The sequence below is a fragment of the Acanthochromis polyacanthus genome, chromosome 15 (genome assembly GCF_021347895.1).
Source record: "Acanthochromis polyacanthus isolate Apoly-LR-REF ecotype Palm Island chromosome 15, KAUST_Apoly_ChrSc, whole genome shotgun sequence".
In the NCBI taxonomy this organism is placed as follows: domain Eukaryota; kingdom Metazoa; phylum Chordata; class Actinopteri; family Pomacentridae; genus Acanthochromis; species Acanthochromis polyacanthus.
Genome location: NC_067127.1, coordinates 25,216,759 through 25,232,922, shown reverse-complemented (window position 1 = coordinate 25,232,922; position 16,164 = coordinate 25,216,759). Strand labels below are relative to the sequence as shown.

The window sequence follows — 16,164 nt, the reverse complement described above, 5'->3', positions numbered from 1 at the left end:
GAGAAGAATATGCAGTGGAGTTGGAGGGATGGGCGCTGGAGCTGAGTCACGCTTGAGCTGGAAATAAAGTGACATTTAGCCTGATGTACACCCGTTAATATCGACTCTGAATAATAAAGACTTCAAGAGATGCATCAGCTGCTCGTTCAGTTTTACAGCTGCAGTCAAGCACCTCTCACAGTTTCTTAGAAGCTACAAATATACATTTATTGCATATCTAAATTGAGAAATTGTCATATACGACAGCTCATGAGTTTACAACAGCCTCCTAACTAATGAACATCACAGGCGCTGATTAGATCCACGGACTCAAAATGAACTCATAAAACATCAGATTGGTAGTTCTTTTTAACAACGAACAATAAGAGGGGGATTCAAGGTATGACAGGGGTCAAACAATTAAGATTTGTTAATGTGATCAAATTCTTCATCGTGTGCTTTAATGGCAGTTTGCATCTGGTGCATTTAAGTGAAACTATCAAGACTCTACTACATTTTCTTCTTGCCATTGATGAGTTTATAATCACTACATAACGCTATCGTTTCATCACACAGGTCTGGTTTAGGTCTGCATTAGATTGATATTTTCAAGCAAAAGTCTATTGTTGTCAGACACCTAAGCTTTGAATATTAGTTTGCCCATTTAAAATGTCAAACACAGTCACCATAATGTTCATCTCAAGGGGTTTTCCAAAGACGACCAGAGTAGAGCCGATACTTTCAGCAATTAATACATGAATGAAATTCACAGCATTGTACCAAAGGGAGATGTGGATGTCAATTCAAGTTTATGAAACTTCAAATAAAAAAGCAGAACTTGTGCATCATGCTGTTGCCACGTGTATCTAGACTTCTCTATTCATAAGCAATAAAATGAAAGATGTAAAAATCCAAAGGACAATACAGAAGGAAGGTTAGGTCTGATGGCAAAGACAAAATGAAAAAAGTTATGGTTTATATGCTGCAGTAAGAAACACCTACTGATTTAAGTAATCAGTAATTAGCACACTCCCATTCACACACACACACACACACACACACACCTTTATCTGGATTTAGAGGAACAGTGAAATAAGTCGAGTCACATGAAGAACATTAACACCACTGTTTCTGTTTCAAACGAGCTGACAGTAAACAATGCAGGAAGCACATTAAACACACTGTGACCCTGCAGACACCACAGAAGGTTTGTTTATTCCAGCTTTGATGATCGAATTATCCTTCCTTTTTTTAAAATTCATCTTAAAAGAACAGTTTAATTGTGTTGTGTCAAGCGAAACACCACTGACAAAAGAAAGTCAGAGTTCACTGAAGAATGGTGTTGTTTTGTCGCTGAACCACAGCCAATTCAAATTTAGGTCATTTATGCTCCATTAATATGGAAATTTCAACCATTTATCACTTGACACTTTTAATAATGAACAATAAATTAAAATCCAACATAATAATACACTGACTAAAGCAAGTGGGCCGTGAGTTGGAGAAGATTATAACCCTTCAGTACAGTCAAAAACACAAACACTCCTCTTTCTGCTACACTGTTGCAGAGAAGCTTTGCTGTGTTGCTGTGTTGTAGTTGGACAGCAAGCATCAATGCTGAACTAATGATGGAACAGTTGCATGCTGGGGGCAACGTTACAGGACTAGTTAAGATGGAAACAGCATGGAGACTGTCCATTAGTGGTGCAGGGCTTTGTTAACACCTACACCACCCTGATTTGTTAGTATGCCTTAACCATATTTATAATACATCTAATGAAACCTCCTTTTCAAACTAAAATTGTTTTTATAGGTGTATTAAGATGAGAAGTTTAACTGTTCATCTCCTCAGTCACAATGCCTGCTCCACTCACAGGCCACACCAAACATCCATCCATCCATCATGTATACACCACTTAATCCTCATTAGGGTCATGGTGGACTGGACTCTATCCCAGTTGACTTAGGGTGAAGGCAGGGGACACCGTGGATAGGTCACCAGTCTATCACAGGGCTACATGCAGAGACAAACAACCACCCTCACATTCATACCTACAGATAATTTAGAATCACCTATAAACCTGAGGATATTTTTGGACTGTGGGAGGAAGTCAGAGTACACAGAGAAAACCCACACATGCACAAGGAGAACATGCAAACTCCATGCAGAAAGATCCCAGAAAGGCCGGGACATGAACGAAGGATGTTCTAGCTGTTGGATGACAGTGATAACCACCAAGTCACTATGCAACCTCAAAACCAAACATCTAGAAGAAAAACTGAATCTGCAGGCTACTTTATAGTTAGATGATGCAGATTACTGACAGCCATAAGAAGATCTTACACCCTCTGATGTGTGTGTATTTGAGAGAGCGATAGAAAGGGGAAAGAAGGTGGATGACAAGCCTTTTGCACAAGTTGTTGTAACTTAAATATAACTGAGTCAGAATACTAGCCTAGCCGCGCTAGACAACCCACGGCAACAAATTTAATTCTCTGCCAGGGTGGGTCTAGTTACCCTCCATAAGGCTCGAGGTTGGATGCTCCTAAGACTGGCCGGCCGAATCACCATGAAGTGTAGAGTCAGAAGGCGGGCGTAACTAAGTGACGACAGAGGCGCGACGATTCTGACAGAAACAACCGGCGCACAATAAACAGTTATCTTTCGACTCGGCTTTGGCCACAGCCCTTAAAGATTTGAAGCTAAAATTCAACTTGAAAGATAAACAAAGGACGGCACTGAAGTGTTTCATTGAGAAGAAAGACGTATTGGGACTTATGCCGACGGGATATGGCAAATCCTTAATATACCAGTTGGCTCCGCTGGTTGGGAAGCTAATGGGACTTAGCCACAATCCGCCGGCGCTCTAGGAACTACGTCAGCCTATTCGTTGCGCTGATTGGTTGTATACCTACCCAACTGCTGCAGAGTGATTTGAAAGACAACCTTGCGGTCCGAGACCCTTGTGTCTTCAGAACATGGGTCTAGCGCGGCTAGGCTATCAGAATACTGCTTTTCACCTGATCTTCCCAAACCTGAAAGAGTTCCTATTAAGCTTACCCAAATCATACCTGTTCATATCCAAATGTCAGTTCATCGTAGCTTGTACATTGTCTTTAATATATCTTTATTTTCCATTGTACTTTTGGAATTCTTGTCCTGCTTTTTCATGTCTCATCTGTAACATGAAGATTTTCTCCCTGAGGGATCAGTAAAGTTTATGGCATCTCACCAGAACCAGCAGGTTACAGATCAACCCAGAAAAGGAAGCAATATGCAGCACAGTGAAACATGGACCTTCATCTTGGTTCATTTTCGTTCTCATTATAAAAACAACATATTTCTAATTAATACTGGGTAAGCTGACAATCGTATGTTGTGGCATACGATGCTTTTAATAGGAATAGCACAGATCAGGTCATGAAATAAAGAAATGAAAAGCTGTCCAAACTTTCCTCCTCAATGTGAGCTCAGAACTCAGACGTCTGATTGATTGTGACACTATCAGGACAATGCCCATTGGATGCACTTTGCAGCTTGACCCTGATGCTGAAAAAGGTTGTATTTGTGTAGTTTCAGGTGTTCAGGAATTGAATATTATCTGCCAGTTTGCAGGAGAAGTGTTGGGACATAACACATCATCTTCAACCATCTCAGACTGAAACATCCCAAAGACACGTCCACAGTGGATCTTTGCAGAAGGTGTTACAGGACGACTAGTTTCTAACTGGTAGTTATAATAGCTGATGAATACCACCTTGTTTATTTTTCATTCAATGACAAAAACATACACACCTGATTCATGTGAGGACTGAACGTGAAATATTCTGTCACATTTAAATGTTATATGCCCACAAGCGCTGCTGAAAACAGGACAGAAACAAGTAGCTCAAGCTGTAAATTTATCTTCTGAACTTTTGGATTTTCATATCAGAACTTCACTTAGACCTGATTTGTTTGTTTTTTTATTTTATTTTATTAGAATATTCGTAGCAATACAGCGTCACCTTCAACCACTTTGTCACGTTTTGGATGTGAGACAGACAATAATATGAAACAATGAGAATGGTATCTACCATGGTCATGGAATAAAAAAAACAAAAAGAGCTAAGAAATGTTCAAAACAGTCAACAGAATAGTTGTAAGTAGTCTACATTTTGATTTTTTTTTTTTTTTCAGAATGGTGCTTGTGATTCTATCTAAAAAGATGGTCATACAGTCTCTTCACTAAACTGCCCACCTCTATTTGTCCTGCAAAACAGCTTGGTCATAAAGGTTGGCTTCACGGTTTTCTGCAAATAAAAACGGCTGTAATTTATGTTTAGGTGAATGCACCTCCACTGTGTGTCTGATGGCTACAGAATCATGAAGTTCTGTTATATTAACATAAAGAGTGAGAATAGAACCAGAAAACTGGAGCAGCAGAGACTGACAGAGCAGCAGGCTGTTACTACAGACTGCTGCTGTCAGAGGGCAGCATCGGCGCGGTGATGACGCAAAAGGCTTTTAATCTCAGTCATAGGTAGCCCGTAGCCCCGATACGAGCCGTTCAAGCTCTGTCACCAGGCTGGGAAATTCACGCTTCCACACAGACCGGCAAACATACACTTCACACACAGAGACGCTTGGACAGCTCTGTAGATCATGTGGCAGTTTGGGCTGACCTATTGTGCAAAACATTTATACATTAAAATGCCATTTTCGCATGCTGTTATTAACTGAGTAAAGGAATACAAATATTAAAATGTACATGCTGCTTAAATACATGGTTTGAAATGCACTGGATGTATGCCGAATTGAGGGTAGGTTCTTAAGGTTTCATGAAACATTCGTGATAAGACTGTATCTTTGATTCTGCGCTGAGTAATATATATATATATTTTTTTTTAATGGAGTTTGGCGGTGGTTTTGCCCAGCACGAAGGCAGTCGGCGCCAGAGAGGAGGTGTTGGCTGCAGCTTCATCAGACTTGCAGTCTGTGATGCTGACGGCTTCTTCAGCAAACTACACCTGAATTGAATGCAGCCTACACACGACACACGCGTTTTCCGCTCATAAATAAACCAGTCAAGGACATGACATCGATACTGTCGGCCGACAGGTGCGTCAAGTTACACAGTTACACAACAGTGTGACTCACACCGGAACTACAGGATATTCGATTTCAAAATAAAACCTCAAACATGACCTGCGAGAGCAAACCCGCAAGTACAAAACATTTCTTCAAACATATTCAAGCTTCTATACAAGGAGGAAAAAAAAAGAAAAAGACAACATCAAAATTTGATAAATCAAAGAAAGCCCTAACATTCACAATGCTAAATCTCATTTAATTGCATTTAGTTTGTCAGTACACAGAGGGTATAATTACAGGGAGTTGACCATTATGTTTTTAGAGGTGAAACCAATTATTAATAATCAAAAGATCAATTACTACACTGCTTTGAAATTCTTAGACCAATGTGACCACAGTTTTCTGCTTTATCTTGGTGGAGCCATGCTGTTCAGTGATAATCTAGTCTGGTCTATCCACTGGCTTTACATGAACAACTAATGCATAAAATAATGGCAATTCAAAAAATGGTTCTGATCATCTAGTTTGTATTTGCAGTAAAAATGAAAACGATTTCCATGATTGATTTCAAAATTTAGACTGAAAAATTCTAACATGAAACTTTGCTGAATAGTCTTAATGTTTCACGTTGTTGTTTAATGCTTAATTAAAAGAGATCCTTTCAACATTTATCCTTTAGTGTTGAAAGGCTATTACTCGTGTAATGTTGCTGCCTCTTGACCAGGTCGTTATCGAAAATGAGAACGAGTTCTCAGCTAACTTACCTGGTAAAATAAAGGTTAAATAAATAAATAAGTCTTCATATAGTTGGTGGATAACACACAGTTTGAGACCACAGAATGACTACAGGTAGAGACAGGCGGCTGTATTAGATCCAAAGTAGTACATTTTAAAATGTACCTGTTCAATTAGAAGAAACAATGCACCTAAGAACAACGGGAGAAAATCAAATCCAAAACTTGCTGTTACTCAATCGGAAAAACAAAAATAAAAAATAAGATTTTATTAGATCATTCATGATCCATTAATTATTACAAATTATTATTACGAATTAAACTAACAAGCTTAGATACTGAGGTTAAGACCCTCAAAATATGTATAGTGTGAATCTACCTGGGTAATTACAATATAAAGGATTGCAATCCTACAAATATATACATCTGTAATGAACTGTTTTATATGACTGTAACTCATTCAAAGGCTGACATCTTAAGGTAAATTCATTTACACAGAGGAACATGATTCAGAACTAAATCTGTGAACTTACAAAAATTTAAATCAAATGCAAGAATTCCATTTGGAGTATAATGTACTATATTGTATAACAAAAATATCCATGTCCTTTCATGACTAATTAAATCAAATTTTCTTAGAGTATTATTTCCTTTCATGGTTCCTGTTTAATATTTTTCATTATTGAGATACATACATACATGATATTATATTATCTATATTATATTCTATTATATTATATTATTAGTAACACTTTTGCTATAATTCAAAATACCCAAATAATAGAGGGGCTTTACTTTGAAAAGGCTGAGCGTTAGCAGCATATTTTTGTGGCTGCTTGACAAATGTCTCTCACTACTGGTAATTTTGGCAAAATTCTAAGTGCATAAACAATAACCTAGAGTGCTTGCACAGTACAACATAAATATGATCGATAAAAGACACATTTTATATTTACACTTTGTATTTAGTCGCTATGCTCACAGAAGGATGTGAGAATAGCTGCACATCAGTGACCCCATCAGAATAACGTTACAGTCTGCTGCTAGCCTTAGCCAGCTGTTAGCTGCCAAGTTTCCTCATCATGACATCTTCTCACACACACGTGAGTCTGTGCTGTTTATGACCGACACTGTCAGACTCACCTTTCGCTTCACAGTCAGCGCAGTACTTGTTGTCTTCTTCTCTCAGCAGTTTGGTCAGAATGGCCTGATGCTGTTCGTTCAGTTTCTGTGCTTTTTCTCTCTCCGACCGCGTCGTCATGTCGCACAAAGTTTGGAGGTGAGTCCTGAAAGTGTCGAGCCGCTGAAAGCCTCGGAGTCCTGAGTCCGTGTTAGAAAGGGTGGGACATCCCCGAGAAGCCGCACTGCACTGCCTCCGTTCAGTTAGCCTGCAACCTGCTAGCAAGGTAATATGGATCTAAGGCAGCATCATCCCTGCTGCCTTCAAGACCGTGGGAATTTCTACAGTTCACGTGATTCACAATCAAACATGTAGTTTAAAAGCAGAGAGAATTTCACTCTGATTTCCAGTGGCTCTGATAGAACTTACATACGAATGCACAGTAAGATACAGATGCGAACATCTATTATGCACAGGCAGGTACGTGAAAAATGAAGTCAAAATAGGGATTATAACAGCGTACAACACAAGTGACTGTGCAGTATCACATCAAGTCCCATCACCTCTCACTAAATATACTATTTAGTTTTGTTTGTTTTTTTGAAAGGATAGTGCATTTGCTTTAATGAACAATCAGCAAAAGTATGTTGAAAGACTAAACTGAACATTCAGGCCTCAAAGTAGAGAGTCAATGCAACAAAAGTGAATACAAGTGTGATCACGGACACAAAACTTTTAAAATCTGTCATCAGTATTATAGTTAAATTGAGTACGCTTGTAATTTTCAATCAGCCTAATTGCATGAATACAATTATAAGACCTTGTTTGCTCTTTGGAATAAAAATCCAATATTAACATTTGTTTTAAGAACATTTAAAGAAGCCTGGTGAATACATTCTGTTGTCAGATGAGACCGGGATAAATTTGTTGCATGTTTGGTGTGAACCTAACCAGAACTCCCACAGTGGATGGAAATCCTGACAGTGAAGCGCTGAGTGCAATGATACGGGGCTGTATGAATGCAAGAAGTGCTGAGGAGAGGGCATTTATAGATGTCACTAGGAATATTTGTAGATATACTAAAATACTGATAAATAGATAAATACAATATATTGACAAGGTTGCTTCAGTCTGTAGAAGCTTAACAGAAGCGGAATATTTCAGCAGGACAATGATTCGAAGCACCCTGCCAAAATCAGACTTTCAAAAGAAGAGAAAAGTGAAACTATGCCAAATATGTCACATGACAGATATTTTAAAGTAAAAGGTGGAGCAACACAACCCCTCCTGCAAAGAGCAGCTAAAAAATAATCCTGAAGGATCCTGAAGAAACATCTCTCCAGAAATCTGATGTCCTCTATGCTGAAGAGGATTAGGTCTGTCTTAAATTAGAAATATTGGCAAGCAAAGTGTAGAAAAATTAAAGATCAGATTCTCAGTAAGGAGAATTTCTACTGCAGGACCTGTAGTGAAATACTGGCTGATTTTCTACTTTGTTTCTTGTTCAAATGATTTGTATTTATCACCTTATGACCAGCCAACAAATCTGAATTTAAACTGAGAATTTCCAGTATTTTTTTTTACCAAAAATGCACCGTGGGAGTTGTACATCTATGTGTATATTTATGGCTGTGTGTATTTTTGCTCTCCATATTTGGCTATTTTTCACCTCTTGATTATCTTTTTTTGCTCTACTGTTACTTTTGTTCGATATTTTGTTTATTTTGTATCCCATTTTGATCATTTTGTGTTTAATTTTGATCATTTTGTTTCTCGGTTTGGTCATTTTCTATCTTTCCATGTTGTTTTTTGTTCCATTTGGATAATTTTGCATGTGTTTATGGATTTTCCTGTTCTATGTTGGACATTTTTTCCACTTTATTCATTTTATGTCTCTTTATGTGATTGTTTTTGTCCCATTTGGGTGATTTTGTGCTTCCCTGTGCGTCTCCACACTTGTGACCACACTCTCTGAAACAAATCAAGCACTTGTCCTGTACCTTTTTCCTGTGCAGAGACCAGCAGCGACCCTTTAGAGGGCTGATGTCAGCAAGGAGAGAAGAGGAAGTCTGCTGACGCTGCTGAAGAGGAGTCTTGAATCGGTACAGGACAGAATAGAGCTGTCAGAAGAGGAACAAAGAGGTCAGCAGGAAGAGATGTGGTGGAAAAAATAATTTTTCTGTCATTTATGTCCCGCACATTTGTAGTAAAACTAAATGAGTGTCTGTTCAGCGCAATTCGACAGCAAAAATGAGCAGAAGCATCAGCTCGACAGTTTGCCGGTAAGATATGAAGAAACACTTGTAATGTTTACAGCTTTTTACAAAATGTGAGAGGTTTTGTTCCTGTCTGAAGCTGAAATGTCTCAGGTTGGAAAATACTAACCAAAAGCTCTGTTTGTGTGTCACAGGTGGCGATTAAACACGTCCCAAAAAGCAACAAGCTTTGCAAACGTGGTGAGTGTTCAGCCCTGAAAGTGTTGTGTTCTTCTGTGGAGCTTCAGTCCTTCATCCTTCATTGTGTTTCATGTTTCAGAACCGCAGTGGAAAGCAGCTCTCCTTTGAAGTGGCTGCTATGTTGAGGATTCAGGCTGGTATGGCTGGATCGGTGGGGGCATCGGCACCGATATCCCTGTTGGACTGGTATGACCTGGGCCAGGAGCTGATCCCGGTTCTAGAGAGACCATTTCCTTTAGAAGACTTCTTCTGTTACGTGCAGAGCAACGGAGGCTAGCAGGAAGAGGAGGAGGCGAAGGTAGGCTGCTTGGAGGATCTTGTTTTTAAGGTCCATAGCCAACAGCATTGTCAGTCTATAACTGATTAACGCACAACATAAACTGATTGCAGATGACTTAGTTTATATGGTTATGTAGCTAACAAAGGGAGAATGTTGTCAGTGCAATGTTCAGAAAACATTTAAGATTATTGGGGCATCATGGTTCTCTGGGCCAGTGGTTCTCAACCCTGTTCCTCAGGACCCCATGTCCTGCATGTTTTAGATGCTTCCCTGCTCCAACACACCTGATTCAAATGATCAGCTCGTTATCAAGCCTCTGCAGAAGCCTGATGACGAGCTGATCATTTGAGTCAGGTGTGTTGGAGCAGGGAAGCATCTAAAACATGCAGGACATGGGGTCCTGAGGAACAGGGTTGAGAACCACTGCTCTGGGCAACCTGGTTGATCCTGCCATTAGTAAATGCTTGCCTCAAAGATTAAGCCATGCAAGTCTAAGTACACACAGCCAGTACAGTGAAACTGCGAATGGTTCATTAAATCAGTTATGACAGAAATAGTGACCTGGTTCTGTGTGACAGCCTCTGAAACAGAGGAAAAAAACACATGTTCTTATTGTTGTCTGTCCTTCAGGCACTGTCAATTACGCCCCTCCAGAGTGGCACTGCCGCCGAACCTACCGACCCGGGCCCACCACAGTGTTTCAAATGGGGGTGGTGCTGTTTGCCGTGCTCCACAGATACTACAAATTTGAAACCACAATGTATTTCGGCCAAAGGATTCAAATCAGTGATGAACTATCCAAAGGTAAGAAAACAAACTGGTCAGCAGATGCTCAGCGGCCCTTTGATGAGCTGCAGCTTTGGCCTTCATCTTTCTCTGCAGATTGCCAGGATTTCTTACAAAAGTGCCTCACAATGGTCCCTGAATGTCGGCCCAAACTGAGGGAGCTTCGTCGTCATCCATGGCTGAGATAGAAACACCAATCTCAGACACAATACAAACATCACGTGACAGATAAAGCCTTAATTATCGTCTGTTTTTTGTCGTGCCGAATGCATTTTGTCATTTTGTCAAGACTGATGTGAACCCTCGCAAACTCGTCGATATAGGAAATTATTTCCCAAGTCTGCACGGAGTCTCACAGACTTGAGAAATAACTAATATTATTAACTAATAATATTATACAGTCATTCATGTTTAAAAAAAAGTAGAAGACGCATCCTCATCTCTTCAAGGAGAGATGACAAAATCTCAATTAAACTGCAGCGTACTGGCAGATGTATTTAAGACAAAGATGATGAAATCTTCCCAAGTCGGCACGAAGATGAGTAAAACATGCAGACTCACCCTCTGCTAAACTCTGTTCCTTTATTCTAGAATCGCTGGATGGTACAGCAAGGAAAACTGAAAGGTCTCATGAACTTCTATCTTTACGAAAGCACTCTGTTAGTCGCCATGTTTTGTTTGTTTTTGATTCAGTTTGGTCTGAACTGTTAGAGTGAGTAAAGGGGAAAACCTAATATAGGGTTTTGATATTTCTGTTTCATCGAATGTCCCCACTCAACAAGGACCTGTGAGTTTACACATTGTCTCATTTGTGTCACTTTGTTGACTTTTTGTTTTGTCTTGTTCTCTACATTTTGAAAACTCAATAAAGATATTGATGAAAAAAACATGCAGACTCGTTTGTGCTCGACGGAAATCCAATAAAATAAATTAAAATGAACAATACAATAAAAAATAAATAAAAAAATCATGAAATAATGAAAATTCTCAATACGATAAAAATTAATAAAATAAATAAAAACTAACAATACAACAAAAATGATTAAAATCAATACAAATTGGCAATACAATAAAAATGACTCAAATAAATAAAATTAGCAATACAATAAAAATAATTAATTAATCACCCATCCATCCATTTTCTTCTGCTTATCCGGAGGCAGCAGGCAAAGCAGGTCGTTCCAGATGTCCCTCCCCTCAACAACATTTTCCAGCTCATCCTGGGGGATCCCAAGGTGTTCCCAGACCAGATGAGACAATCCCTGTAGCGAGTTCTGGGTCTACCCCGGGGTCTACATTCCAACCCTCACTTATGGTCATAAGCTCTGGGTAGTGACCAAAAGAACAAGATGGCGAATACAAGCTGCCAAATTGAGCTTCCTCTGTAGGGTGGCTGGGCTCAGCCTTAGAGAGAGGGTGAGAAGCTCAGACATCCGGAGGGAGCTCGGAGTAGAGCTGCTGCTCCTTGGCATCGAAAGGAGCCAGTTGAGGTGGTCTGGACATCTGATTCGGATGCCTCCAGAGAGACTTCCTTTGAAGGTTTTCTGAACGTGTCCGACTGGGAGCAGACCCAGGAGCAGACCCAGAACTCACTGGAGGGATTATTCATCTCGGCTGGCCTGGGAACGCGTTGGGATCCCAAGTTGGAAAGCGTTGCTGCAGGGAAGGTCATCTGCAACGTCCTGCTTCGCCTGCTGCCTCCGCGACCCGACCTGGGATAAGCAGAAGGCTGCATTAACTCTCACAGACTCGAGGAGATAATGAAGTTTCAGTTGGACCCTCATGTATTTGCCGATGCAGAAAGAACAAGTCGTACCGCCTTCTTCCCAAGTTTGTATGAAATCTTGTAGACTTTGGTTGGTGATAAACTTTACGAATTATTAAGTACTCACCGATGTTAAAGATACACATCGTACCATGATCTTCCTAAGACTGTGTGAGTATGTGCAAACGAAGGAAGATGTTGAAATTTGCGTTTCATTGGCTCACTTGTAGGAAGGTACATGTTGTAAAGCAATCTTTCCATGTCTGTGTGGACTCTCGAGACTTTGGAAGGTGACGAAATTTACAAAACACTTATAACCTTGCCAACGTTATGGCATACGTTGTACCATCCTATTCTCAAGTCTAGACTCATGGGGTTTGGAAACTTTTCCCAAAATATTGAAAATTATGTCTCGTGTAACCTTACAGACTTGGCAGTGCGGAAAGTGTAAGTTGCATCATCATCGAAATTCATGTCTCTTCACCCCCTATTGTACTTGCACTGCATTTTCGGAAAGTAGAAGTTGTATTTTCATTTCCCCAAGTCTGCACAGACTCTGGTAGATTTTGAAAGTTGACGAAACATGCTGATGTTGAACATATACATTGTACTATTATCTTCCCAAGTCTGCACAAACTCTGGTTGACTTTGTAGAATGATGAAAGTTACATTACATGGACTCATTTGTTCCCGTAGACGCTGGACCCGAATATCCCGAATATCCCAATATTCGTTCGCTACGGCAGTATCCGGATATTAATTTTGGTATTTGAATATTCGCGCCCCCCGGTCAGACGTTACCGGGAACGAATATTCGGCATTACTGTCTTCTCTCCGCCTTCGGCCCACATCGGCTCATATCAGCTCATCCCGTCGTGTGATCACATAGATATATACAAATATGTCTATGTGATCACCCCCTCCTCCCCCCAGACGAAAATAGGAATAAGCTCGTCTCTTCCCTTCGCCTTCGGCCCACTTCGGCTCATCCCGCCGTGTTCGGCTCATCTCAGCTCATCCATTTGTGTTTGTTACCACCACCCGAATGGCCGGGTGGCTGCCGACTCTGACATCACGCTTCACTTCATTGCATAAACACAAGACAAGATGCCGAAGACTTCTGCTGTTTGGGAATTCTTGAGTTTAACTGAAGACAAAACAAAGGCAGTGTGCAGACGCAGTAGACGCAGAAAGTGTACATCCTATCGTCCTCTCCCAAAAACTTTACAAACTCTTAAAATCTTTGTAAGAGGATGGTACAACTTCAGTTGTCTGCATCACTCAGTACGAGGAAATCCATGAAATGTAACTTTTGTCATTTTTTTAAAGTGCTAAAATTTCCTTTCTTTCCTGTAAATTCACTTCACACTGACTCATACTTGCTTTCTCAAAAAAACAAGATGTATTTTCATCTTCTCAAGTCTGCACAGACTCTGGTAGACTTGAGAAGTTGACGAAACATTTGAAACCTAACATACGCACCGACGTTGAACGTATGTGTCGTACCATCATCTTCCCAAACTCCCGTGGACTTCTTGGAAGTCTGTAAGAATAACCGTCATCATTTCCACTTAATCCTGCTCTGATGCTGTTTTCTGTCAAACCAGAAGAACTCATGTTGTTTTTTTTCTGCCTTCTTTCCTGCAGCCTCCACCCAGCGGTCTGTGGAAAGTGTTAGAGAATTCTGTGATGTCAGGTGAGGAAACCAGGATGCGAATTCAGGAACACTCAGGAGACACAGATGGCTGATGTTGAGATGAATAGGTTTTAGGTTTTACTCAATTCAGGAGAATTGACATAACAAGTGCATTGCCAGTATCAACTCTGAGGAGACTCACCGTCCTTTGGGGCTTATACCGACTGAGAGAAAGAAAAAACCTTGTTATTGTTGCACTATCAGCAAATTGTTGTCTGTCTGAGCTGGTGTGCTTCTGTGTGTCTTCAATTTGGGTCAAGGGATGACCTTCTGTATGTTGGTACAATTTTTCCTTCACAGAAAGGGATTCTCTCTTTGAATTGCCTTTCCAGAGGTTTCTTCCCATCTTCCATGGGGAAATTTTTCTCATTTTTATAGAGAGCTTGGGCTGGGTCAAGACCTCAAAAATAAAACTTCATTCAATAAATAAATAAATGAAATTAAATGATTATTTAATTTAATAAACAACATCACATTTATAGATTAATTCTGGATTACATTTAGAGTTGCACCCTGATTAAAAAGTTATTTACACAAAACCAAGTTTCAGCTTCAAGTGGCAGAAAAACTATCTTGTATTGTTCATTTGATTTCTCATTTTGTTCATTTCCTCTCTCATTTTGGTTACTTTGTGTCTCATTCGGTAATTTAGTATCTCATATTGTTCATTTTGTGTCTCACTTTGGTAGTGTCTCATTTTGGTCATTTGGTGTCTCTTTAAAATTTTTATTTTTTTCACTCCAATGTTTCCTTAGGAGGGTCCTCCACACTGGGGTCTGTATCCGGTCTGCTGCTGGGGTTACAGTCCATGTGTCAGTTCGGCCTGACTGCTTGTGGGGTTCCATACCTAGGTGTGGCAGTGCGCCTGTCTATCGGGGTCAGGGTGTCCGGGTGCCAGCGGGCATGCAGTGTAGAGGCATGGGCGTGTGTGTGTGTGTGTGTGTGTGTGTGTGTGTGTGTGTGCACGTGCGTGCGTGCGATGTGTGTGCGTGCATGCATGCGTGTGTGTGTGTGTGTGTGTGCACGTGCGTGCGTGCGTGCGTGCGTGCGATGTGTGTGCGTGCGTGCATGCGTGTGTGTGTGTGTGTGTGTGTGTGTGCACGTGCGTGCGTGCGTGCGTGCGTGCGTGCATGCGTGTGTGTGTGTGTGTGTGTGTGTGTGTGTGTGTGTGTGCACGTGCGTGCGTGCGTGCGTGCGTGCGTGTGATGTGTGTGCGTGCGTGCATGCGTGTGTGTGTGTGTGTGTGTGTGTGTCAGAGTCTGCGAAGAGCATCGGTTTCATCAGTTCATGTCCAATGAAAGCTTTGATTGCCTTGAGCCATTTAAGATGAATCATTTTGTCATTGGGAGATTGTTAATGTCACTCACCAACGTTTGTTTTCTTCTGTTCTGTAACCTTTGCAGGGAGTGACTTTCTGTATCAATATTTTACTTCAGAATCAGCTGTGAAGTGCACAGTAGTTTTACAGAGCTTGAACGGAGGCAGGGACTTCATAGATTCACACATTCTAAAGGAGCCACTCGTGTACAGTTACATCTGAGCAAGTCAGAACGGGATTATTTTCTTTTTTTAAAAAACAACTGAATATGTCATTTTGATGAGTTCTTGGGGGTTCTGTATATGACCATGGTGGGACTTTAATATAAAGGACCTGTTGGCCTTCTGAAAGCATAAAATCACAACACAGTAAAAGAGCTACAATCTTGTTACTGCTGCTAAGACTTTAGTGGCTGTGAGACCTTATACTCTCTTTTCTACTAATAAATTAATTCGATCCACACTGTAAAAAATCTTACTATACACTTTTATGAATAGATCTCACTATAATAGCACACAATAAAAATCAAATGCTGCTTTTATTAGCTCAGTTTGTACTTTAAAGTCAAATTATGGTGGTTGATAATAGTAGTCATAGCACAAACTATCTCTGGAATGCACTGCATTACATTGTTGCATGTCTATGAGATAAACAACAGTAACTAGAAAAAGAGAAAAGTAGTAATGAAAAAATACTTTTCAATGGGAGAACTGAGCTGCCAGATGAAAAAAAGTGTAACTCAAGTGTGAACATATTGATGAACAGGCTTATCAACCTCTCACTAGCATAAAAAATGTCAAAATGCATCATAAAAATGACTAGCCCTTACAATAGCTTCATCTTTTTCTGTGTTTGCCTCTACAGGTCAGTGTGGTCTCAGTTTGTAGGATTCTTTTTTCCCTGCTAAAGCAGACAAAGCTGCCCTTTTTTATTCAGATGCAATCAGATAAAAATCC

General features: G+C 40.2%; 1 protein-coding gene and 1 long non-coding RNA gene across 10 annotated transcripts in view; one reads left to right on the top strand and one right to left on the bottom strand.

Annotated features, from left to right (window-relative positions):
• smap1 (small ArfGAP 1) overlaps window positions 1–7,203 on the bottom strand; it is a 156,165-nt gene extending 148,962 nt beyond the window's left edge. For 3 of the 8 annotated variants that reach the window (XM_051959654.1, XM_051959650.1, XM_051959655.1), the window contains exon 1: window positions 6,931–7,202. In XM_051959654.1, the coding sequence (XP_051815614.1) occupies window positions 6,931–7,048 (118 nt within the window). In that variant the 5' untranslated portion in view covers window positions 7,049–7,202. Of the gene's footprint in view, window positions 1–6,930 lie in introns of all 8 variants that reach the window. The other 5 variants (XM_051959653.1, XM_051959656.1, XM_051959652.1 and 2 more) reach the window with 3 other exon arrangements.
• Window positions 7,204–7,376: 173 nt separating this feature from the next.
• LOC110950523 (uncharacterized) lies at window positions 7,377–11,310 on the top strand. Of its 2 annotated transcripts, XR_007947053.1 has the most exons (5): window positions 7,377–9,049; window positions 9,318–9,363; window positions 9,443–9,661; window positions 10,274–10,447; window positions 10,526–11,310. It is a non-coding gene; the product is annotated as an uncharacterized LOC110950523 (long non-coding RNA). The 2 variants fall into 2 exon arrangements; XR_007947052.1 differs by having other exon boundaries at window positions 7,377–9,363.
• Window positions 11,311–16,164: the final 4,854 nt, after the last annotated feature.